This window comes from Sphaeramia orbicularis, chromosome 16 (genome assembly GCF_902148855.1).
Source record: "Sphaeramia orbicularis chromosome 16, fSphaOr1.1, whole genome shotgun sequence".
Taxonomy (NCBI): Eukaryota; Metazoa; Chordata; class Actinopteri; order Kurtiformes; family Apogonidae; genus Sphaeramia; species Sphaeramia orbicularis.
This window is the reverse complement of record NC_043972.1, coordinates 27,906,175-27,933,893: the sequence shown is the minus strand read 5'-3', so window position 1 is coordinate 27,933,893 and position 27,719 is coordinate 27,906,175. Positions and strand designations below refer to the sequence as shown.

General features: G+C 37.8%; 1 protein-coding gene across 1 annotated transcript in view; it reads left to right on the top strand.

Moving 5' to 3' along the window:
- Positions 1 to 27,294, top strand: part of cdkal1 (CDK5 regulatory subunit associated protein 1-like 1) — a 282,213-nt gene extending 254,919 nt beyond the window's left edge. The window contains exons 14-15 of the mRNA XM_030158613.1: positions 8,534 to 8,698; positions 27,043 to 27,294. Coding sequence (XP_030014473.1) covers positions 8,534 to 8,698; positions 27,043 to 27,204 — 327 coding nt within the window. The 3' untranslated portion in view covers positions 27,205 to 27,294. The remainder of the gene's footprint in view (positions 1 to 8,533; positions 8,699 to 27,042) is intronic.
- The last annotated feature ends 425 nt before the right edge of the window (positions 27,295 to 27,719 follow it).

The window sequence follows — 27,719 nt, the reverse complement described above, 5'->3', positions numbered from 1 at the left end:
TTACTAGGGAGTCGTAGAAGATGATGATGTTTCCACGCTCACTACTAAGGTTGGGTGAAAAAAAATCAATTTAATCGATTTTGGATCGATTTCTTGTTAATTTTGCGTAATCGATTAATGGTGGATGAGATCAGTTTTTCACAGCAGGACCACGAGTAAATGACCCAGAAACTGCTGACGTGGAAGTGCGACTGGCTCCGCCTTGCGAGCCCCTCGCAGAGACTGGGCATCTTGGTCGTGCTCACGACAGTTCTGGCACGGGAGAAACGCGGAGGAAGAGTGGGGGAAACCCCTCCGCTGGGGGTCCTCCCTGCCTCAGACTCAAACTTGCAGTGTGGAGGAACTGGCTGGTGGAGGCAGGTCGCGGAAGCCAGTCGTTCTGGAACTATTAACTTCTATCACCTGTGGCTGAGTGTGGAGTTAGAGGAATAGTAAAGCGGAAATCACGAAGCTCCGCCCACCCTCCCCCTCCAGTGAGTTTCTTGTACAAAGGACCCAAGATGATTGTGTTTCAGGGGGGCCACACTGGTTGCAGTGCCCCAGGGTGATAGTAATGTGCCTTAAGGCTGGAAGCACCAGGTGTAAAACAGAATAAAGATGAGACAGAAGTCTGACCTGAGCCACTGTAGAAACATGTCCTGTTCATTATTTCAGAGCAGATTCAGCTATTCACTGCTGAAATGTCAGATTTATTTCCTTTCTAATATCAATATTGATTCTGTGTTGCATGGCTGCAGTAGTCAAATAATCAAGTTACAGCTCAAAATTGTACTTTGGTATCACTAAATGATTCTGAATCAATCAATTAATACGGAATCGAATCGCAGTTAATCGATTCAGAACCTTATGAATCAAAATCGAATCAATTAAGGAAACTGGCCATGATACCCAGCCCTACTCACTATGGCGCTTCTGAATATGGGTCATATCTGATGACCATGAAAAGGTGAAAAAGTGGATTTTATCTCAATTATTTACATGTATTGATGGGACTGATGCATCAGCAGTTATTAATCATTTTAGATCAGTAGATGCTTCAGGTCAACAGGTGACCCAAAGCATCCATGGTGTTACCAGGCTGGAATAAATGCAATTTATCGATTTATTTAAATGAAAAGGCATTTTAGGGCCTCGTAACTTTAAGCAAAACATGTCTGACTTTGTCCTTAATAATTCACAGTAACAACAGTTAAGTGTGCACACTGAAAAATGATCTTCTTTATCCATGAGACAGTCAATCCGTTAATTCCACAAATCATATATTCATTATAAAGGCTTCTTCACCAAGAGCAGAAAATACATGGATGTTAGGAAATGTTAATGGCAGCAGCCTGGAACCACAAAGAAATTACAGTCTAGTCCAACTTCACAACACATGCAACTGTTTGGCTCACAACACGCTCAAAAGTCATTACGTCATGATTACACTATATGCTTTGGCTACTTTAGCTGTATTTCCCATGAAGATTCCAGTGGATTAAGTAGAGCTTAACATAGTTCACCTCTACTAGCATCAACCCATGAAGGTAACTGTACACAGCTTTAAAAAAGGGAAACAACCAGCTTTCCCAAATGCAAATCCATGGAAGTCTAAAAATGACAATGTTTGGGGAAATATTAATGCACAAGTCACAACTAAAAGAACAAATTCTGTTCAATTCCAATGTATTTATGTATTGCCAAATCATGCATTTAGCTCAAGGCTCTTCACCAACTAAGGATAAGGCCGTATAATAGAATACAGAAAAAAACCTTAAGAAATCCTCCCAGAGTAAGAACTTGGAGACAGGGAAGAACAGACTCCCTTTAACACTGTAAAAACCTCAGCTCAGGGGTGGCAGTCATCGGCCTCAACAGGTTAGGGTGAGTATAAAAAGGAGAGAGAGAAGAAACACACAGAGACGCACAGCAGCCAACAACACAAACACTGGGCAGGTTAGAGAACCGGTGACTTCACATCAGGAACGTACAGTTACTGAGTCAAAGATACATGTTGAACAGAACATAGAGTGAAAACACAATATTATTGGCCCATAATGGTGACATGTTCTGTATATACGTAACGTACAGGAGGAGCTGTACTCAGTGTATCACATGTCCCCCGGTGGCCTGGAGCATCATAACTAAGGGATGGCTCAGGGTCACCAATACATAAATGCACACAGGGGGGCTACTGTAGGGTTGCATTTCCTTTTACAGTACAGTTTCAGCTTACATACTGAGTCAATTGTGAAAACATCTGCAAGAATATACTCAGTACTACAAATGTACCGTACTGCTAAAGAAAAAAACGGTGTAGGTTAGATTATCAGCCTAAACTGACGTAACCTTTCAACTAGAATTTTCTATGGTAAATCTAATAAAGCCTTCATAAAGGGATGCAGACATGAATAATACAGGGTGTCCCATAAGTCTCCATACATAGGAAAAATAAACGTTTCTTGACATAAACCATTATTATTTATATAACATGCTCTATATGACTGCCATTTTGTCGGGAACAAATTGATCCAAAACACTTCCTGTTTTTTTGAACTTGACAATAAGTTTTGCCACAGTGTTGTGTGTGATACTCGTCCCATGTTTTCTGTTAAATGTGCTTGCAACCATACGACTGCTTGCTGAACCAGCCATCAGGATGATTTCAATTCATTGCCCTTTATTCAAATGCATTCTTTGGGTTATCTGAAATATAAAGAAATACATGTTAGAACCATATATGTATGGAATGTATTATGTCTCCTATGTATGGAGACTTATGGGACACCCTGTATATGTGTACTGTAGGTATCGTATATTATGAAACATGGAGGGTTACCAACACTGGATAAGAGGAGGTGGAGGAGTGGAGTGGTTTATAAGTTTGACTTAGTTATCATAAGCCTAAACTTTCATAACTACTTGATATTTACTTGAGTTGAATGGGAATAGTGGGAGTTTTCCTTCATATCTCATCTGTAGTTTCTCTGCATATACCTAATTATACAACAATATGCTATATTTTACCACATATTGTCCTGGGAAATACTTAGTAATTGGGGGATCATAAAAGGAAGGGTGACCCAATGGGAAAGCAGTAAATTAATTTGCATATGGTAATATTACGAAGCTGATCCAACTCTTCTTCATTTTTATACTTAGTGAATCAGATCAGACACTTTGCTCTGCATGTCACTGGCGCACTCACAGCAGGTGTCAGAAGCTTAAGCTTGTATATAAAGTAGGTTAGCTATAATATCACACAAACTCACACACACACATACACACCCTGCGGTGGTCATGAGAGCATTTGGCGGCTGATAGCAGAAGTACTTTTTCCTTTTTTTTTTTTTTTTTTTTTTTTTTAACTGTACGAACATTAAGGTCAGCCCTAAAGACATGAACATTCCATCCTACACACACTCAGACACTCGTACACACAGCTGTTCACCTACACACAGCCGCGTGGCTTCAAAGACCCTCTCTCAACCTGTGAAAAATTCACTTTAAAACATCTTCAAATAAATCAATTTCCTCCTGCTTTAACCATCATCAGAAACATGTTTGAAGTTATGCTTTTTATTAGCGGGGAGGGCATGGGATGGTAATAATTTTTCCTCCCTTCCACTTCCCTCTCCTCTCCTCCCCTCCTCCCCGGGACCTCCTTCTGCAGGCTATAAACTTAAGTTACAAGTGTCACTCAGTTCATGTGTGTGTGTATAGGTTTGCGTTTGCATGTGTGCATTTGTGCGTATGCAGGCGTTTATGTCACGTGTGCCAGTTGTCTGTAGAGGAGAACATGTTGACAGGTTTTATGTATTCCCCGTCCTTTTTCTTTGGACATTAACTATTTGACATGTTATCTTAAATCAAAGCTTGACGTGAAGAACAGGAACATGAAAACACATGTAACAACACTACATTCCTGTATCTGTCCTGCTATGGGATATTGTATATCCCCATGTCATGTATGTGTTACTCTATGGCAGCAGACACGTGGCATACAGACACATATTACACATAAAAAGTGTGTCAGTGCTTCCTGTTAATTATATAGACTGTGGTGGCCAGCCATAGTCATATTTAGCCTGGTGTCGTCCAATAATGAGCAGAAAATATTGTGGCAAAAGGAGACTTTTTCTTAACAATTTGGATCTTTTCTGTGCAAAGAGCAGAGCATTATTTAATTCACTCTCAATCTGGACTAAAACAAAGGCTTGTCTTCAGCCCAGCAACTTGTTAATTCAGCTGTTCAACTAATTGTTTTGTTAATTCAACATAAAGGCTAAATCACACAACATGGGAAAAACTGAATGGTGTGTAAAATGTGTGTTACAATTAAGCTAATGTGTTTGACTTGTTGATACAGTAACTGACACGGAACTTGTTCAGTGTGTAAAATTCAGGAACAGCATCAACTTAATACAAAATATAGTTTTGCTCTTGTATACCTACTTGCAAATTTTTTATTTTTTTTATTTTCTGAATTAAGGAAGAGGCTTGTATTTCCAAAGGGAACTGGTCGCTGTTCCCTGCTGTCACCTTGCACCAACATGTTAATACAGAAGCTTCTTCCTCTTTTCCTTAGTAGATGGGGGCATTAAAGCACATTACTGTCATTTAATATGTTTGACTGCAGCCCAGAATTGTCGTCCCCTTATCTAAGAAGTCCTAAATAGACCAAACAAACATGAGCTGTAATGAGGGACTTCCTCATTTTATGCAGCCACCATATGTGAGGGTTGATTCCAATCTACAATTTCACCAATAAATGAACCAAATACACCATATTTCCTCAAATAGCAGATGCAACCTAAAAGGTACCAGGCCTTTATTTGAAGGGTGCTTGCATAAAAGATACATTTGTGTTTCTAATTCTCTGTTTTCATAAGTAGAAATGGATGTGCAAAATCTTGTTTTGTTCCACTCACATTTGTAATATTAAATGCACTGCAGTTCACTTTCTACAAATATTTATTTAGCCCTTATGAAATTTTGCTAATGCTTGTAAAATGAAAGCCCTCTAGCGTTTCTGTGGATATAAACTATTAATTGCCTGAACTGAACATAGATTTTATTGTGCCTTCTTATAGCACTTGTAAATTTCTGCAATGGCAGAAGTAAGACACACACCTGCAGTGACTACACCAGAGAACTAAATGCAAGCACTGCAAAAATCAAAATCTTACCTTATTTTTCTATTTTCTAGTCAAAATAGCTCATTGCGCTTAAAATATGACATAATCACCTAAAGAGTAACTTTTCAGTGAGATATAAGAACTTATTTTTAGACAATAGATCTGGAAAATCTTATTTTAAGAAGTCTTACCAAAAAATGTTTTTACTTGTTCCATTGGCAGAATTTTTTGCTTGAATTAAGTAAAAAAAAAAAAAATCTTGAATTATTTGGACTAGAAATGAGAAAAAATATACTTGGTAAGAATGAGATTTTTTCCAGTGAGGTGAAAGCTGAAAAAACTGGATTAGACTGGTTTGCATTGATTTAAACTCATATAGGTTTACATTGTGCTTAACCAGCAGCGCATTATATGACAGGCACCTGAGGTTTATCCATATTACTTTCCACCTGGCTTGTAATAGAGAACTAGCTTTTATTTGTTCACGTTGACCTTGACACCAGCTATTATTAGAAACTTGGCTTGTAACTGAAGCCAAGTTTTTATTATAGGAAGTATATTAAGAGTATCAATAAAACCCCTGCAAGTTAAATTGCAATATACAGGGTGGGGAAGCAAAATCTACAATATTTTGAGGCAGGGATTGAAAGACAGTGTATGACCAATTAGTTTATTGAAAGTCATGACAATTTATTTGCCACAAGAAAATGGACATAATACAAAATGTTTTTATTCTATGTGTCCTCCTTCTTTCTCAATAACTGCCTTCACACACTTCCTGAAACTTGCGCAAGTGTTCCTCAAATATTCAGGTGACAACTTCTCCCATTCTTCTTTAATAGTATCTTCCAGACTTTCTCGTAATAGTTTTGCTCATAGTCATTCTCTTCTTTACATTATAAACAGTCTTTATGGACACTCCAACTATTTTTGAAATCTCCTTTGGTGTGACGAGTGCATTCAGCAAATCACACACTCTTTGACATTTGCTTTCCTGATTACTCATATGGGCAAAAGTTTCTGAAAAGGTATGGATAATAGTGTTAGGTATGATTATGACATCAATATATGTTTGGTTTCAAAACAATTGACGTAGTGCCTGCTGAGAAAAAACAACTAAATGTTCATTGTAAATTTTGCTTCCCCACCCTGTATGTACTGACAGACTCTAAAGAATCAATCAATCAGTCAATCAAATTTTATTTGTATAGCACCAAATCGTAACAGAATCATTAGGCTCTCTATACTCGCAAGCCAAGCAAAAATATAACTAAAAACCAACAACCGATGATGCAAAGTACTGTAATTAACCTCACTACCAACTCAGAGTTTAAACATTTAACAACATTCCACAGTTTTGATTAAGTGTGTTAGAGATGGGCAAGAAAAGGGAAAAAAAACAGGAAAAGGAAAGACAAGGAAAAGAAGGAAAATTTAGAGCGTTTTAGTAAGGAGGAGTGGGTGGTTTAGGAAATTAAGTTGAGTGAGAAAAAATGAGAATGTCAAGGGTCAGAGAAGAAGTGAAAAGAGTAGTCGGAGAAAAGAACAGAAGGAGGTGGAGTGGGGGTGGATGGGTGAGTGGGTGTACAGAAGTGGGGAATAAGGCAAGAGGTGTGAGCGTGAACAAATGGCCTAGTTTCACTTTTACACCGTCAGATGGATATCTATCCTGACGGGTATAATAGGCACCCAACCCACCTGTGTGTGTGTGTGCGCGCGTGCCCGTGTGTGTGTGTGTGTATGTGTGTGTGTGTAAGTGGGTGAAGAAGGAGAGGAGGGGGGTTTCCAATGAAATCGGACAAGCTCTTTCATCATTTAATCACCCTGTAATGGGCCTTGAATGACCCTCACCTACACACATGCACACACAGCCTTTCTACACAACCCTGCTGTTTTATCTCCCTGCTCCAAGACTGGTTGCTGAATCCTCTCTCACACACACACACTCGCAGTGGTCAGAGTGGCGAGCAGCAGGTGTTTTGATTAGGCAGGTGTGGCACTGGCTGTGTTTCTGTCCGACCTGTTCTCCATCCCCTATGATATTCCAGCAGCTGGATAAAGGCTGACAGATTAACACCGAGCCAGACTTATTCATACCATCTCAGCAGTAACACTCCCTCCACCAGTACACACACACACACACACACACCGTCCTCTGCCCAGTCAGTAGCTTAGCCCTGCAGAGCCGCGTAATGGTTAGACAGACCACCAGATGATCTGAGTCAGCACGCCACCACCCTATTGTAAGTACACTCAGCTAAGACTCGGAAGACCCGCCAGGTCAGGGGTTACCGCTCCGTTTCCGATTCCACTGCCACTGCAGATTGCTTCATTTAAACAGCCGTGCGAAAATAATTTAAAGGGATCGATACGTTCAATTAAAAAAAAATCAAAGCGCATTGTATTTACCTTAAGTGGTTTCACAAGAAAATAGTCTGTGCAGAGTGTTGAATTAGGTTTCTAACGCTCCTGTCATTATTTAAAGAACGGATCAAACGTGTTTAGTTTTGTATCCTGCCAATAATCACAACTGTTTAACTTGAATCTTTATGTCAATGTTTACCAGAGCCACTTTGAATGTAAAAGCAGCCGATGAAAACAAGCGAATTAGTCCTCTAACTTTACAGCGCACGTCATTGACGAACAGGCAACTTTGAGGTTAGTTTGAAAATTGTTTTGAGAGAGAGAGAGAGCATTTGCATATGATCTTTATTTACAAGAGCAAGTCATTAAGAACAAATTCCATTTCACACTAAGCCGTAATTATAACTCTTTGTTTTCTCTCCTTTCCTGCTGTGATCAGCCGAGATTTATAGTTGCCATGGTGAAATAATAAGACAAACCATCAAATCCCACTGGTTTTATCTCACAGCTGTTGCCATACTTTGTGACCTTGAGGGCTTCCACAAATGGAACTGAAAACATTCAGCCTAGTTTTTTGTTAACAGGCAGGGAATAGCTAAATAACAATATGGGGGAGCATTAGGGAAAACTGTTCAGCAGCAGTTAATTGAAAATATAATTGACAGATGTGGGAGATACACAGTTTTTTTTGTTTTTTTTTTTCTTGTGAGTGAATAGATGGTTTTGCAAGGTCTACAAATCGAAGTTTTCTGTCACTGTTTACAGATGTTTTTGTTCTTTCAGTTTTGAATAAAGAGAAATTCATCTTATTCACCTTTTTTTCCCACCTGGTTGTTTGTGCTTCAACACATAAATAACAATTAATACCACCAAGGTCTGCGCGGTAACTAAAACGTAGACAGTTCATGACACATAGATGCTTATTGCCTTCGTAAAGAACGCATATTTTATTGTTTTTATTATCAGTGAATTACGTGCACTTGTTAAAGGTTCTTTGTGTTTCTTCGTTAAGTGGAAGTGACATTACTTACGAGGCGTCCTTGGTCTTTCAGGTGCTGGTACCTAAGAGGTTGGAGTTCAAAGGGAAGATGATTGAGGTGGACATTTACGAGGCAGGAAAACACTTTCTGAAAGGTCGGCCAGTAGAGGACAGTAAGCCTTTCACTCCTTCCATTGCTGCACCACTTCAGAAGGGAGAGGTGTCCGGTCTGCTGCAGGTAAACATGCACACGTACTCACATATGAACTGTAAAAATGTCATTTAACTAGCAATTTGTGACTAAAGAAAAAATAAATAAATACATGTATGGCAGTTTAATTCTACTGACCAAGCAAAATTTTGTGCAATGTTGGTGGACGACAGTTCTGATGACATTTTTGTTTAGTATTTATTTGTATTTGCACTTGTATCAGTCTCTTTAAGGAGTTACTATGAAGAAGATTTAGCGCTCATAGATGATGTTAACAGCTTTACTGATTTTAGACAACATTTACATTGTAATTTATATCAAGGTTCATGTGGATATTGCCGTATCATTTTTTAACAACTTTATCATTTTTCCACATCAACAACATTGACATTATTAGAGCATTTCTTACAAAAGTTGTGAATTTGCTCCCCACCCCATCCAGGTAGCATCCCCACAAACACATCCACATAAACACTCACATATCATACGGGCAAACAGATGCCATATCATATTTGACATTACTTAAATATATTTATAGTAATATTTACTAATATTAGGCTCTATATCCTTTTTTTTTTTTTTTCTCTTTACATATTTATAATTTTTTTGGTGCAGATTTAAGTTACATTGAACATTTGAATATTCAGTTTCCGAAGCATTAAGCATGTCCCATTCTTCCCACCCCCTCACTTTCCCGCCCTTGGGCCTACACGACATAGTTGATGATAGTAATAGAAAATAACAAAATATTCACAGAACAAAAAGTTAAAAAAATAAATAAATAAATTGCCTAATAGTTGACAAATCTGCTTATTCACAATTACATCCTACACACAAAATATGGACATGTGGTGTTATTAATATAATTAGAGAGTACACAAGTATACTAATATACTATTTCTAATTAGTCTAAAGTTTTGCGTAGCTTTTTCCAGAAACTCTGAATCAGTTCCCAATGTTGTATGTTTACAAACACCTTTTGAGTGCTCATCCGTCAACCAGGGGCACATCTATTTCAGTCAATACATACTTCTCCTTTCCAGATAAGAAGGAGGCCGACTCTGTATCTTACGAATTCTCACTGTGTGGACCAAAACTATAAAATATTTATTTACAACAGACTGTTCACATTTGTGCAGTTCGTTAATTTGCTGTAATACGGCAGTCGCCAAAATAAACGCTGTGTGATTGTGTGAGCGGTTGTGTGTTTCTGCACATTTTTAATCCGTGCTCGTTCCTGCGGTCTGTGAAAAAGCAGCGGTGTATCAAGCATAAGATAAGTAATTTAAGATAAGCTGTGGCTGGCCGAAACTGTTCTCAGTCTTCATTCCCAGCACACACACATACACACGTGTTGTGTTTTCTTGTGTTTTGGGGACGTTATATTGACTTCCATTAATTTCCTGAAGACTCTCTCTGACCTTAACCATAGCTTCAGCATTCCTAAACCTGAGCGAAAAGTTTTATTTGTAATAATTCAAACTAAACTAAAATCATCAATAGATAGAGACATATATTTTGAAGTTATGAATTTAGCAAGCTAATCAGCTGTAAATTATATATTTCCCTGTTGGAGACCACTTTGGCTCGACTTGAATCAGTTACGATGAGTTAAAGGTACAATGTGTCATACTGCAACTTTAACCTAATTTAACTCTAATTTAATTGAGAAGTTAAGACATGTGTTTTGTGATTACTATTTACATTTAATAATTTACATCATGGGGATCTCTGTCTCCCAAAAAAGAAAGACAAGGCCCCGCAAGTGACTGTGTAGTCCCATTTTTACGTCCCCATATTGTAAGTAATACTTGTCCACACACACAAACACTGTGTTAATGTATCTGTTTCACTGCATGTTATTTTTCACTCTGACTAGCTGTAGCTTATAGCTCAGGACATGGAGCCACAGAGCAGAATATGATACACTTTCTAATTTCACACTCCATCAGCCTTAACTGTCAGACGGAGTGAGGTTGGGGGTGGGGTGGGGGTGGGGGTGGGGGGAGGGGCCGGGCAGGGGACACAAGACAGAGACACGAGTGAGAGAGGGGGGACACTGATGAAGAGGAAAACATGCAGGGAAAAGGGGAAATGGATGGTGGAAAATTAGATAAAAAAAAAAGAAAGAAAGAAAGAAAGAGAGAGAGATTTCACAGCAAGCCGAGCAACTCGTCACCGCAATGAAAAGTTCACCAGTGGGGGTTAGACCGTGGAAAACTAGGTGCGGACTTGCCTCATAAATTCTACAACATGACTTTTTCTTTGATTTATGGAACAGTACATATTTAGTAGACACATCTCGCTCAAACTAACGCAGTCTAATACAACAACCGTACAGGAACCGAATGCCATTTAATTAGATTTATGCTAATTTTGGCGCCTCATTCTGGAGCTTATTAAACTGATTGTGATAAACATATACAATCAAGCCATTCATATCATTCTCTAGTCATCACATTTACTTGAAGTGTGTATTTTCATGTGAGGCTGTACAGCTGTATTAACACATGTCTCTACCGTCCACTTCATATTAGCAATTAACATACGGTTATATTAAGTGATCTCCAGTCACGCTGTTGATGATCTGTAATCCCCAATCCTTATGACCCATATTGTCAACTCCTAATAATGGCTGAATGACACTGGAGAGCAGTGCTAATAGATGACCTAATGACTTAGAAACACAGCTGTATCTGTGTGTGATGCACTTACAGAAGAACCCTCTGGTACATGCGATGTCCTTGACAGATGCGCACCCAGCACTGTCATTATGATAAGTGAAAAGGCCTGCTTGAAGAGAAGAATGTACACACATGCATATAACTCACAGAAACATGCACACAACTCTACGGACTTGTGCACACACACACACACATATACACACACACACACTAGTAGCTACCCTATACATATTTGAAGACCATCTATTTTCTATGAGTCTCTGCATGAGTCCACCACACACTGAGCTCAATATGTGTGTGTGTGTGTGAGATGAATGAGTGATTAGGGAAAGGCAGAAAGACACTCACCCCCTATGTCTTGCAGTGAAATCTATAATTACAGGCTTTTGGCAGTGATAGAGAAAAGCACAAGAATAAAGAACCAGGAGGAGTGAGACTGTGTGATGAGGTGCTACGAAAAACTGGATAACTAGTAGTGAGACAGACTCAAAAGCTTCATCGTTTCATAAAGGATGCAGAGGAGTGTTGTTGTTGGAGAAAGTGAGAAGAAGAAGAAAGAGTGGCAGATAAGTGGGTGATTGCATATGCAGACAAACCTAACACGATCCGTAACGCACATTTATCAAAAGAGAGACAAAGAGATGGATAGAGACATGAGATGTGTACCAACTAGTTTCTATATAAGTGTGTGTGTGTATGGGAGTGGGGGGGGGCGGCAATTACTTACAAGAGTTATGTGCACCAAGTTTTGCAAATTTACTCGAATGATATTGGTTGCAGGTTTTTATTGTGCATATTGATGTCAGTATTTGTATGAGGAATGCGTGCTATACCTCACTATAGAATTGCCGTTGAAAGCCGCCTCATTTAGTAGTAGTTGGTTTGGACTGACTGGAAGTATGTGCTCTTAATGTAGATGATTTTCCTGTGATAATTTATTCAGGGTTTCCTCACACCGTCAAACATATAAAGGGCTCGTCGACCGGCCTTTATAGTAAACACTATAGGGTCAGATCAAGCGAAAGTGAACATCAGCATGAAAAAGTACATTTGCACACATTATTTATCAAAGTGGGCTCATTTTTTTAGCTGAAGATCTCTATTTTATGGAACTGGTATCCTTTTTAAAATACCACTTAGACAGTACAGGAGAAGTTCTGAACCTTCTGCTAGGCTGCATTAAATTAACAAAAAGTCATGCAAAAGACTGTCTATTACTTTGAGAAATTACAATTCTGAATGAAGTTTGTGAATTCATACTCGGGTCACATTTAAAAAGACTATATGTGAACTGTTACTGAGAAATTCCTCTTTATTTGTAATGTACCTATATCAGTATGGAGCACCACAAGTTGTAAATAACACGTGTTAGTATTAAATACATTAAATAAAGCATTGTGATTATATCTGGCTTGTTGTTTTGATAAATAAGTCAACATTTTGGGTGATTTATACAAGGATAAAGAGTCGTCCACATGTTACTATGGCAACCTATCCACATGTTACCACATTCTCATGTCAATAAAACAGAGACTTTTCAATATTTTACTCCAAAATTTATTTTCAGCATAGTTGAACATATCTAAAAGGTTTTGTCCTACTTGATATCAATTTCTGTCGAGAACCGCATGTTTTGAATATTTGTGTAAAGCTTAAAAAAATGTATGTCTATCTCAAGTCCACGTGTTACCGAGCAGTAATTTGACATTTTTCACCTAAAAATTGTATCTCCCCAAATTTTGTTATACATAATGTTAAAGTGCTTATAAATATCTACTCAAATATGTATAATGCATGCATGTAAGTTACTCTGCTTAAATGACAGAGACTGTTGAACACCAAATGTGTCCATGCATTACCCTATACTACATTACTAATATATTACATTATACAGTACAAGAAAGAGTTGAGGTCCTGCTCCTTTCTGGTATGCCTCATGGAACCTGACTTCAGATATACTTTGGAAAAAAATATGATCTTATTTTAATTGTGCCACAATTTACACTTTGATAAAATGTAATTTTACAAGTCAAGAAAGCTGCTGACTGTGGTAAAGATAAAGTAACGTCTTTGTTGGTGTGAAAAAGAACAGTGGACTGCATCTCTCATTGCATGTATTACATATCACCAGCACATTTCACCTCACTTTTTGGCAGGGAGGTGAAATTGTATTAAAAAAGAACTTATTTAAAGCCACTACAGGTCTGGTCATGTTCAATCTTCAGAAGCATCTTCAGTGACTCTGAACAGGCTGTAGAAAGAAAATGTTATGATTGTTCTCACCTTCAGTCTGCTTTGGTGTGAGTAGTCTTTATATGTACATGTACGTGTACGTCAGATACAGCAACAGTTTTTCATTGAACTGTTACTTTGTTGACTTGCAAAATTATCTTTCAATGACAAATGTCATATGGAAATGACACATAATTTACACAAAATCCAAAAAAATGTGCTTGTCGCTTACAGTTGACTACATTTTTTTTTCTTCCCCCAAAATGAGGGTCACAACTAGAGACACAGTCGAGCACAAATACCATACCATTACACACTACACTACACTATACTATGCTATGCTATGCTATACTGTACTATACTATGCTATGCTATGCTATACTATACTATGCTGTGCTATCCTATGCTATGCTACCCTATACTATGCTATGCTGTACTATACTATACTATACTGTACTATACTATACTATATTATAATATACTATGCTATGCTATACTATACTATTCTATATTATAATATACTGTACTATACTATGCTACGCTATAGTATACTATACTACACGACACTATACGATGCTATGCTATAATCCACAACACTACACTGTACAATAACGTGCCATACTACAATATACTATATTTGCAATACTAAAATTTTCTTCTGTGTATCGTACATGATTTTGTGATCTTAATTAATTTCATAATCTTATGAATCCAGCTTCCTTAAAAGATAATATTCCTTGGACACTAGACCTTATTGGCACATTAAAGCCACTAATATCTTGTTTTCATTTGTACTGAAGCTGGACTTGCATGATTATCAGACATCTTCATACTATTTTGACAATGTTATTGCTCATTTACCGTACTTTCTTAACTGATGCAACACATTTATGTTTGTTATTTCTGTTTTTTCATGGAAGTTCCAATTAAAAGAACAAATTAACCAAATGAGATGTTTAGGTGCTATTTTATACCATTTGAAACCCAACTGTTGTGTGTTTCTTATCTGTCACTTTTGGTTGTTTCATTATTACTCTTTACTCTCATTCCTACTGTTCTGACTGTCCTGCATTCCCTTCTTGCTCACCATCTTTGGTTTTCCCTCATTACTTGCAGCAGTGTGACATGTTCATTAAAAGACCTTGGTGTCTTTTTGCCATTTCCAAGGAAGACTAAGGTTTTAGAAAGCCAAGATAGATGAAAATTTAGCTTTTATTGACATCTCTTCCTGTGGTTTCTTGCTCTCTCTCCTATCTAGCCTATCTCCCCTTCATTTACAGTAACAGCACTTTCTGCCAAAGAGGGAAGGACAGTAATGAGTCTTTTAGTGGGACACAAAAGCACAGAAAGCACTCAACAGCATGGTAAAGGAAAAAGAAAGTATCTTCAACAGTCCTCATCCTCAGATGAAATTAAATGATAGAAGAGAGGGTGTGTGTGTGTGTGTGTGTGTGTGTGTGTGTGTGTGTGTGTGTGTGTGTGTGTGTGTGAGACAGAGAGAGAGAGAGAGAGAGAGAGGCCAAAAAAATGAAATGAGAACAGAGGGGAGAGAGAGAGTGGGGTAGACGGAAAGATCAGGAGACAGAAAAAGAGCTTGAGTGTCATCCAATAATCAGCTCTTTTCGCGGCATACTTTCTCAAGGAGACCGAGAGAATAGGAGAGAGAAGAAAACGGCTCTGCTCCTTCCACAAGACAGCAAATTGACATGAAAGACAGAATAGAAAGTGGAAAGAGCTAGGAGAGATATAGAGGTAGGAGTACGAGTAGCGAACAATGTCCTTCCATGACCACAAATTGAGAGAATAGCGAAAATGGAGGTGAATGGTTGATTCTTTACAGGTGTATTAAATGTGCTGATTTCTTTATTCTCTTTGGATAATGTTCTTGCCTTGTGCAGCCCTCTTGTCCATCTCTCTTCATTTTCCTTCTTTTCTTTTTTTACTGTTTCATCATTCATTACGTTTTTCCTTTTACTATGTCCTCCCATTCATTTGTAATCGGTACAATCGTCCTGTGTGCGATCTTGATTTGCATGAATCAAGGGCAAAACTGAAATGTAAAAACCATACAGATCGCATGAACATGGTCGATCTTTTTTTTTTTTTTTAAATGATAATTCAACTTGGTCAGTTTCTATTCTAGTACAAGCTGAGGGAATGGGATTGCTATTACTTTTCATCATGCACTACATAAACACAGACACACACATTAGCACATACATTGGATGTTCATTGGTTAAACAAAGCAGCAAACACACACATACAGTATATGTAATATATGCACATGTACACAGATGCACAGTCCCCCTCGGTGTGCCTGGCAGACTCCTACTAGCCGCAGGCTGTTGGAGGCTCTGGCTTTACACACATAGCATGTCAAAACACACACAACACAGACACACAAGCATAATGTATGAACAAAATCCGCATTCACCCCAAACAATTGAACTGCGTCATGTTGACATGTAACAGCAATGGATTGTTGCTTTCATGTTGCGTTATGCACACGTGTTGTCAACTGTATTATCTGTAAAAAGGACAAATCAAAGAGTAGGTTGCGTTTTCTGGTCGGGATACAGTTAATCCTCTCAAATCTATTTTTAACTTTTTTTTTTTTTTAATTTTAAAATGTCAAAAGGTTTACTTGGCCTCTGCGTGACTTTGTTTACTCTGGTAGCAAATAATTTGTTTTGCCTTCAAAACAGCAGGCATAGCTATTTTGAGCATTTCATTTAGCATGTCAAATTGTATTACATGGCCTGTGCTTTGTGTTTACTTGATGAACCAAAGTCACAATAACAAAGAGAAAAAAATGTTAAGCCTTCAAAATATCAGTCACATCTATTTTCAGGATTATTTCCTAACCTGTCAAATGGCATTACACAGCCTTACTCGGTTTTGTTTATTTAAGATGTCAGAAGGTTTTAGATGCCCTCTGCTTTTGAACCACAGATGGAAGATGTAAACAACAAAGCACTTAGATGACAACTAAGGAAATGCTGTTTAATATCGAGTACTCATTTTAACGGCAATTGTAAAAATAGACATTCCCAAGTTTGGATCGGAAGATGATTTACCCACAGGCATCCTCCTCAACACCCTATGTGCATTTATATTTGGTAAACGGTTTCAGCACTCAGTTTGCGTTATTGGAAATATGTCTTTTTGAGGGAAGGGATGCAGCCCATCGACTGTAAACATACAGCTCCTCTCTCAAAGTTAATGGTAAATACAGTTGAGGAAAAAATTATTAGGCCACCCTTTTTTTTTCTTCAACCTCTTGTTGATTTTAATGCCTGGTACAACTAAAGGTACATTTGTTTAGACAACTAGAATGATAACAACAAAAATAGCTTATAAGAGTTTGATTTAAAAGATTTTACATTTTAAAAGTATCATAGAGAATGCAGTGAAGGAGGAATGTCACTGTTAACTGTTATTGTTAATTGTGTATCATGTATGTGTTTTGTGTTGTTTGGACTTTGTATGGCTGCTACCTTGGCCAGGTGTCCCTTGCAAAAGAGATTTCTAATATCAGTTTGACTTCCTGGTTAAATAAAGGTAAAATAAATTAAAAAAAAAAAAAAAAATCAGGGCTGATATCTATCCATTTTCCATGGTTTTCTTGATTAAAAACTAAAATCACTTAAGTTCTTACATCATTAACTATGGCATTGTACTGACAAAAACAGTGCTTTTAGGCATTCCATGTTTTCTTTTCTGTCTGTTTTAGTCACATGATACACACAGGAGTTGGTACTTGATTGCATAAACCATTGTTTTTGATGACTTTTGATGGTCTGATAATTTTTTCCGCGACTTTGTATAAACAAGCTACAACCAAAGAGCAGCACTTTATGCTACTTTTCCACTGACACTATCAGCTCCACACAACATTTATTTGTTTCTTGCCTTTCCTGCATGTGAGACCTAGTATCACATACGCAGAGGCAAGCAACACTAAACACAGTGGGAAATCATGCAGATCACAAACTGGTCGATTCAGGATTGTCACCGCATCAATATCTATGTGTGTCATCGCATCTTGACACAGGACACCGGGCGTGCAGGAGCAGTTGCATCAAAGATAACGTCACAATAGTTTACGTCACGTTATGATGACCTGTTATGATGAGAGAGCACCATACCTGCAGAGGAAGTGCAGCGTTATTGGTACCAAAACAGAGCCGAGACGGGTTAAAGCAGCATTGGACGTCATGGTGGGGCTTGAATTACAACATGGGTTACATTTATCATATTTATTGCTGTAAGTATTATATAGGTTATATTAAGAATGCAAATTACCGATTATTCCATTAATCATTAGTTGGTTGACCTTATCGATCGATTAACGATTACTTGATAAGCAGCGATTTTCCTGAGAACCTGAATTTCTCTTTCGATAAGGTCTATAAGAGTAAAAGCTATGAGCTCATGAAAAAAGTATGTCGTATTTCTTAATGACTGATTTACTGTACCATTAGGGATACAGTACAGACAATGACATTTATGTAGTAGAACTAAATAAATTCTGCAGAGAAATTCAATCCTTCTATAATGCACGTTTCGTGTCCGTCTGGTGTCCGTCCGTCCAATCAATGTTGCAGCATGGGAGGGCGTTTGGGTGCAGTGCTGCTGTTGCACCACAGGAGGGGGTCATGCTATCATACAATGGCACCACGGGTACAATGCCACTAGCACACACACACACACACACACACACACACACACACACACACACACATATTACCTTGGAACGGGTCCCAGCTCACCTCGGACCAAGTCTGAGCTCACCACAGACCTTTACAGGCCCAGTTGCTGCCAAACTCGCCAAATGAATAGAAACATTACCTGACTATCTACTAAGCACAATTTTATGTCTGTATTCAAGTGTTGTGAGGTATGCTGGGCAATTTTAGCTTCTTATGCTATCGTACAATGGCACCACGGGTACAATGCCACTAGTAAAATAAATGGATCTAAAGAGGGGCAGTTTAGAAGAAATGGGCATTTCTGCCTTTGCATCACTACCTGTCACTATGGAGCGAGATTTCAGCGGAGATTAAGCCGAGTTTGGGCAGTGGTGCCCTCTGCTCTCAACACCACAAATCCCGCCATGGAAAAGAGGAATTAACCGACAATTAATAATTTATCCAATCCAACTTTATTTGTAAAGCACTTGTACCAAAGTGCTGTACAGAAAAATAAATAAAAAACAAAATAACAGAGTAAAATACAAGAACAGATTAAAAGACATAGAACAACTGTAAAAATAAATATACAGAATAGATAAAACCTGAATAAAATAATAAAATGCAAGAATAGATTAAAATATAAAAGCTGTACAATTAAAACCAACAACAAATAAGAACAATAAACCAATACCAAATAAAACAACTGAATAAAAATAATGCATTTGAACATCTCACGCAGTTTCAAAAGCCAAGGAGAAAAGTTGGGTTTTAAGAAGGGATTTAAAAACAGACAGAGAGGAGGCCTGTCTGATATGGAGAGGCAGATCGTTCTAAAGTTTAGGAGCGGCCGCAGCAAAGGCACAATCACCCCTGAACTTTAATTTAATCGAGCAAATTCTTATCGACAATTAATTGATAGTTGATTAATTGTTTACACCCCTAGGTCATAATACTGCATTTCATAACACACTTGCTGTCTGGGCTTCCTTTCTGGGTATTCCTGATGTTTTTTTGTTTTTTTTTGTATAACTGTAGTCAAGGGTTGAAATACACGGGTCTGTTTCTTACCCTTTGAGGCCAATTTGTGATATGAGACTATATGAATAAAACTGATTTTGCTTGACATCTTGGACATGGCCGAGGTATCTTTCAAAAATGTTTTATTCCGTGGGTGAACACCTATGTACAAATATCCCAGGGAAATCAAAAATAAGTGACGGCGGTAGGGCTTCTTATTCTGCATGTTTGTGCGCTGTGGGAAAAACGCTGCCTCAGAGGGTTCAACGTGGATTGTCGACCTCTTATTATCTCCACATCCAGTCAGCAGATGTAATGACTACAAAGACATGTTAGCTGTTCACATACAGTATTTGTCAGATTGTCCACTTGTCAGTAATCTTGTTAATAATACCCACAATAGGCTGAAGGAACGACTGTCCATAAATACTGTCATGTGTGAACAACTTGGACTTATACGAACTGTACCGTCGGTGTATTTTCATTCGCACATGGCAAGAAGTAATTGTTTTGACTTCGCATCAAAGTGCGACGTGACTATTTGGTTGGATTTATGTAAGATGGTTTTACAGACGGGATGAGAAAAGGGATTCCATGTGACAGATGAGAAAGACAAAAACATGACTAATGATGCCCAATGAGTCTCTGTTGCCACTTTTATTGTATTTTTCTCGACGTCTATTTTGAGATATTTGTCCATCTTTCAATGAGGGGTTCCAATGAAGATATTAATTTGCGGTATAATCACCCATTTATGTCGCTCTTTCATTTCTCCATCCATTTGTCACCGCTCATGACTACAGAGCCTGTTACAGTCTGGATGTGAGCGTCCACACACACACACACACACACACACACACTCGTTACTCTCATAGTCTGTGTTTTCTAGAGTGACACTGACAGCTGGTGAGGATCATGTGAGAAATGTGACCACTGTGTATTATCCTTTCTGGCTCTCATTATGTGTTGTGTGTGTCACATTGTGTATCTTTGTGTGAATATGTCAGCGTGTTGACGGAGGCTGTGCCAGACACTCACACAAATGTTTTGTTTAAAGAAAGAAAAAAAAAAAAAAAAGTGCAAATTTGGAATTAAAACAAGTATCCAAGAAAGCAGAGATAGATTTCCACGTCCTACTTCATTCGTCCCACCTCTGGTTTGGTGTAGGATTGTTTTTCCAGGAGGATTATTTTGCTGGGTTCAACTACTGTGAGCAGAAAGACCGACATTATCCACCACAGGCCGAGACATGCACACACTCAGCTTATTCACAAACGTGTCTCGCAGACATTGCTCTTCCTCAAAGACGTACAAGTATGGCAGACTCAGCAGGCCAGCTAGCAGGTGGTGAACTATCATCGATAACCACATCTTTCTTTTTTCCTGCCCCTTGTTGTCGCTCTTCCTACTTTTCTCATTTCTTCTTAGTTTTCCCACTTCTCCTCTCTCCACTCCTCTCCTCCTTTCACTCCCACTGTGCTGACATGCACCCACTGGCACTTGGATTTTCACTTATCCTCCCAACTAGTGATAGATTTTAGACCCTACTATTGAGTCTTTCTCCTGGCACCCCGTTGTTTAAAGACACCTGCAGAGATAAATAGACTGATGCACACTTGGGCTGTCAACATACAGAAATATCTTTTAGTCCTTTCTTCTTCTTTGCTTCTTCTTTTCTCTTGGCTTCCACTAAATATTTGTGATTTTTACCTCAGTAAGCAGAAAAACGTATTATTTATAAAGTTCTGTCTGTTTAAAGATATTCATTAAATCTTTCTGTCACTATCACTATCAGTTCATTCATTCTTCAAAACACCTGTAGGACTTTTTTCATTGAAGAGTGCTTAATGATGAGTTGGATTCATTCAATATGATCACATTTTACAGTTAAGAGCCTCAGCAACAGGTAGTACAAGTACAATAGCAATTACTTACATGGTTATCACCGTATACCAGAGCACATCGCGCTCTTAATGTTTTTCAAGCACTTTCAGAACAAAACGTGCCATATCACTTTCGCCATTAGGGAATCCTACGATGATCCTACCATTAAGCAAATGCGAAGACACTTTGTGTCTGAAGTTACTGTAAGTGACTTATGGATGTGTCATGTAGGCGTTGTCGGTCATAGTATCCCTCCTCCATTGTGTACAGCAACAGAGGAAACCATTCAGCGACAGCAGCAAGTAGAGGAGTGGGTGGTGAGGTAGTGTTCACAACCAGAGGAGCGGGAGTAATGTGGAGGATAGAAAGGCAGAGGACAGACGCTATGCAGCTGCTCATACACCCAGCCATGTGCATGCAACACGTGGAGGCGTGTACTGTACCTTGTAACATACAAATCCATACCAGGTAGGTGTAGGTGTGTGTACTCCTATACTTGTACTTTTAGTTCAGTGATCAAAACGGCAGTAGGTGTGCATATAAATCATTGCAACTTCATCAGTTGATTTATTGTTCATTTTCTTTCTACATCGTTTTTTTTTTTTTTTTTACTCTAACCCACAGGTGTCAAACATGCAGCCCAGGGGCCAAAACCGGCCCACCAAAGGGTCCAATCTGGCTCATAGGATGAATTTGTGAAATACAAAAATGACACTGAAGATATTAACAGTCAAGGATGTTAAGCTCATTTTAGGTCAATTCAATCTAAAGTGGGTCAGAGCAGTAAAATACTATCATAATAACTTAGAAATAATGAAAACTGCACATTTTTGTCTTTGTTTTAGAGTTAAAAAAAAGTAAAATTACACAAAAATGGTTACATTTACAGACCAGCCTTTTTACAAAAAAATGTGAATAACCTAAAAAAATATTAACAACCAGAAATAACTTGAGAAGTATGTAGAATTGTACCAGTATTCTGCCTGTTGCTAAATGTTTTGTGTTTTTGTAGAGCCACTGTGATCTGTAAGTTGTTTAAATGATAAACTAAGGCTTAATATTGCTAAAACTGCACTTATTTTTCTTATGAATTTTCAGGTTGTTCATATTTGCTCATGTTATGTTCAAGTACAGTTCCTAGATGTAAACATTTTCATTATGGAATTTTACTTTTTTCACTCAAAAGCATAGAGAAAACTTTGGTGTTAACATTATTTATCAGTTTTTATCCTATTATTTATATTATTTTACTGGTCCGGCCCACTTTATATCATATTAGTCTGTATGTGGCCCCTGAATTCTAATGAGTTTGACACCCTGCTCTAACCTATAAAGACCCAGTGCTAGTTTTATGGCAGTTTCCAAATTAATTTCTCTCTTTATGTAACATTTCTTAAGTGATTTATCAGCCTTTATTGTGATACTGTCCTCTTTATATTGAGTTTTTTCAGTGTAAATCATGTATTTTCCTATATATTTTTTTACCCATCATGTACACTACCAGTCAAAAGTTTGGACTCACTTCTCATTTAAATGGCATGAGAAGGTCCGCAGATAGCCAACAAGTGTTCAGACAGCATCATTGGGAACTCCTTCAAGACTTTTGGAAAACATTTCAGTGACTACCTCATGAAGCTCATCGAGAGAATGTCAAGAATGTGCAAAGCAGTAATAAAAGCAAAATGTGAATATTTTGAAGAACCTATAATATAAAACATGTTTTGAGTTATGTCACACTTTTTTTTAACTACACAATTCCGTATGCGTTCATTCATAGTTTTGATGCCTTCAGTGAGAATCTACAACGTAAATAGTCATGAAAATAAAGAAAAACCAAGTGAGTCCAAACTTTGGACTGGTCGTGTAGATGTTCATTAAAGCTCAGATTAAAGGTGAGGGTTATTATATAAAAAAGAGGAAACTGAAGAAAAAGTGACTTTTTCTCTAAAATCTATCTCTAACTGAACATAAAACAAGTGTGTCCATCCACTGTCATTGATCCAACTCCATGGGTTTTACTGGTGAATCAATGTTGTAGAAGATGACGGTGTTTCCACGGTAACTACGGAGCCTCTGAACGTCCAAATGGGTCATAACTGATGACCATGAAAAGATGACAAACTGTACTTTACACTAATTATTTCAACGTATTGATAGGATTAATGAATCAACAGGTATTAATTATTTTATATCAGTAGATTCCTTTGGTTGCTGGTGGATGTTTAGGTCTTTAACGCTAGCGCATACAGGAAATACTTTCCCACAATATCTAAAGATGAAGATATAATGGTGAGAAATGAGTCACCATGATAGAAAAGAAACCCAAACATTTCACTGTCATCCCAAGTGGATTTGATAAAAGGTCGTTATAGAAAGCCGCTGATCAATCGGTCGATATCACCGTGCATAATCCGCCTTCAGAGTGACAAGACATTTTAGTGTTGTGTCGGAGCGGCACACAAACTACCACAAGGTCGTCTAGATTGATTTCCGCTCTACCCAGAAATGTTAACAAGTGTTGGTTCTCTCATTCAATTTGTTTAATGGTTTGATATAATTAAAACGGCCACAAAAGCAACTGGTTTAAATGCTGAACATCTTCATTTTCAGAAAATAAATGAAAACTAAAGTGTGTGATCAAACAAAATGATGACCAGTGTGTCATCAGGGTGGACACTAACCAGAAATATCAGTAATTATGCCTCCAACTGCATTATTTTACAACCACTTGTGATGGGGGAAAACAGAGACTTAGTGTAATTTTGCTATTATCACAGTAATTTTTGGACTTGCCTCCAGAAGCCACATCATATGCGTCTGTGCTGTTTACACATTTGCATGACTGGCTGTTGGACAGAGCCCAAGCACACAACCCTTCTATTTTAGCCGATCACGCTGGTTGTAAAGAGAAACCAAATGATGACGATGAGGGGAAGCTGTTCTTCCAAATTGCTGATTCGTCTGAGGCATCTTTTCCAATTCCAGGTCACATAAGTAGTATATTTACGTGACCATTATCATTTAAAGCTACCGTTGATAGAAATAAACTAAATCCAGATATGTATGATGGATGACTTCTGCTGCTATGGAAAACTGAAGCCAGATCTTCCTATCAGGGGACTGATCGTGTTGCAAGAGTTATACAACTATATTTGGTGTTTCAGCTTATGTTCCTTACATAAGCAATAATACACATGTACGATTTTTGGTAGTTTTCTAATATTTTCTTTTCTTCGTACACACAGAATCATAAAGTTTTACTAAATCTTAATTCTTGGGGGAAGAAAAATCACAGTTTTGTGACCTAAAACAACAGAAACATGTCAATGAGAGGCTGAAATGTAGAGAAAAATAGCTGTTTTGGGAAATTTTACTAAAGCTTTAACTGTTTTGATGTGCAAAATAGAATCTGACTGGTTGGTTTGAAATTGTATTAATTTATATTGACTTCCACTTAGTTATCTTTCTCATTTACATGACATCCTGTTGGTGTAACATTTGCAGGCGCAATTTTGCACTTGTTCCAAAGACGATGGGATTCTTAAGTTGTATATTTAACTTTTTTTTAAACCTTTTTAATTTTATTTTTTATTTAACCTTTATTTAACCAGGAAAAGGATCCCATTGAGATTAAGAACCTCTTTTTCAAGGGAGTCCTGGCCATTATAAGTGGCCGCCTAGGTGTCTTCATGTTTTCTTTGTAATAAAAGTGTCAAAAAATTTATTTTTTGCCAATTTTTTTGCACCTTTGTTTTCAGGAAGAACTTAACTTTCAATATCTGACCATTAGAGATAATTATTATAAATAATAAATGCTTAAATCAGTGTGTTTTAGTAAAAAGAAACAAGTGGACTTGAAGTTTTTAGCATATTTATTATCAGAAACAACTGTAAATGTGTATAATGAAACTTTTTGAGATCACAAACATAAACTTTCAACTATTTTACATCTGCTCAAACATGCTTTATGGTCTTGAACATTCAGTATCCATATTATGGCTTCATATTTTTTGTTGTTTCTAGGCGTTTTTTAGCCTGTGTGGAAGTCTCTGAAACAGTTCCTTTCTACTTGTACTACATCGCTGGCGTAAAGTGTTGTATAGTGTCGGAAAGCTGAGATCCTGAGCTCTCCGACACTATATAACACTTTACGTTTACTGTTTGTGGATAGTGCAAACTGTTCAGGAGTTACAGTCATTTCAAAACTGTGAAGTGCAAAATGCAGCGCCGGAGAAATTACCGTTTTTAAAGGCGAGACATGCAGCCACGCATACATGATTTTTGCATTGGTGTCACATGACATTGAGGTAGAGCAGGTTGTCCAATAATCAAAGGGTTTACGATTCGAATCCCGAATCCCTTGTCATGTGCTGTTGTGTCCTTGGGCAAGACACTTCACCCTCCTTGCCTCCAGTCCTGGTACTCACACTGGTGTATAAATGCGAATGAATGTTTGGTGGTGGTCGGAGGGGCCGTAGGCACAAATTGGCAGCTCCAGGGCAGCTGTGGATACAAGTGTAGTTTACCACCACCAGAGTGTGAATGTGTGAGTGAATGAATAATGGCTCCACTGAACACCCTTTGAGTATGTGTTTATAGAAAAGTGCTATATAAATCTATTTTATGTATTTATTTATTTAGAACATGCAAAGAAACAAAACAAAACATAACAAAATAAATAAAAACAATAAAAACATTTAAATGGACAGAATCTATCTTCAAGCACATACAAGTCAGAATTTTTGCATGGTCGAAAAGGAGTAGGAAGAAGCATAAACTTATTTAATCCTACCCCTCAGTGCTTTTACACCTTTATCACTAACTTGATATAAGAATCAAACAATACTATTTTCCTAAAATTTTAGCATCGAACCACAACAAATACATAATGCAGTAACTGAATTATACACAACAAAATGCTCATGGCAGTACAGTCATACAGACTCAACAATTCAACCATTTTCTTCAATATTTACAGCATATTTATCAATACAACATCATCCATAAACAAACAGGCCTCATCGTCATTATTAAATACTGTACCTCTTAAGAATAGATTCTTTATATATCTTTTGTTAAACTGAATTATGTTTGATATTTGTTTTATCTCCACACTCAATTTGTTCCACAATTTTACTCCACAGATGGTAATACAGAAACTTTTTAACGTAGTGCGCACCTTATGAATCTTTAAATTTAACTTTCCCCTTAAATCATTATCTTTTGAACGCAGCCTTCAAACACCTTCTTGAACGTCAGCTTTTCAGTATTTGCTCATATCCAACAATTGTTGATATCCTCTTTCATAATGCTTTATGGTAGGTGGTGTTCTAGAAATGTGGACAACTCATGTTTGGAGATGACTATAAACAGCCAGAAAACATGCATATTCTAAATTACTGTGCACAATATTGTCGTGCATGTAAACATTATAGTTGTCTAATCTTCACCTTTCCTTTTCACCATCCTTCACTCCTCTTCTGTCGTAATGGGTTTTTAATAATTACATTTGTAGTAAACTCAACCCTTTTTGTTTTGCAGCTGATTGGTCGGATCACTGACCCCTCTGCCCTCAGACCTCAGTGTGTGATTTGTGTTCGTGCGAGTCACACACTATACTTCTTTTCTGAGCAGGGAGAATATAGCCTCAGGGCCTCATATTAGTAAACAACTACAATGCACCCGCTCAGAGTTAGTAGCTGATCCAGGAATTTATTTATCTGTAGAGGAGAGCCATCAGCAAACTTCCCCACCAAGAAGTCAGGAAGGTATCGTTGTTATTGCAGCGTTGGGACAACAATCCCGCTCTACCTCTCTTAATCTCAGTCTAATTATTTTTCTGTTTGTCTCCCCCCTACAGGAACAGATGGCCAATGGCGTCCACAGTCCCGCTGCTATGCCTCCTTCTTCTGTTATGTTGTTTGGTTGTTACAGTGTCGATCGGGAAGTACTGAAAAAGCTGGGAGTCGGGCTGGCACTGGCAGCAGCGATCATGGCCTTTATTGTGGAGAAACTGTACTGATGTGAACTGTCAAAGGATTTTACACCAAGGAGTGGATAGTGACATCCAAGGAGGTCAAACACTGTGTTTATGGAGCCTGGATACAGTGAACAAACATTTTTCAAACATATTTCTGAGATTCTCTGACCCATCAGCGACCTCTCAGTGAATCTGAAGTTCAGGAAAGTCAAAATTCTTTCAGATGTTCTGTGAGATTTTACTTTGACTTTACCCGTGTGCAGATTTTTTCCTCCAAACATTTTTTTCTCTGAAGGAAACGACATTGGTGGGCGATGACAGATCGGCAGTCATCACACGACAGCCAACACTTTTAATACCAGCAGTTACATCCTGATTACAGAAGGTTTTCATTAGAATCAGTTTAGAAATATTCTTTGTCATAGTCATATTTCATTGTATGAGTTTCACATTTTTGGACTGTTTCAACTCTTAAATGACAACTGTATGAAGGTAGATTTGGTTCTTTATTTAAAAAAGCTTTTCAATCAAAAAAAAATATTTTCAATGAAAAAAAA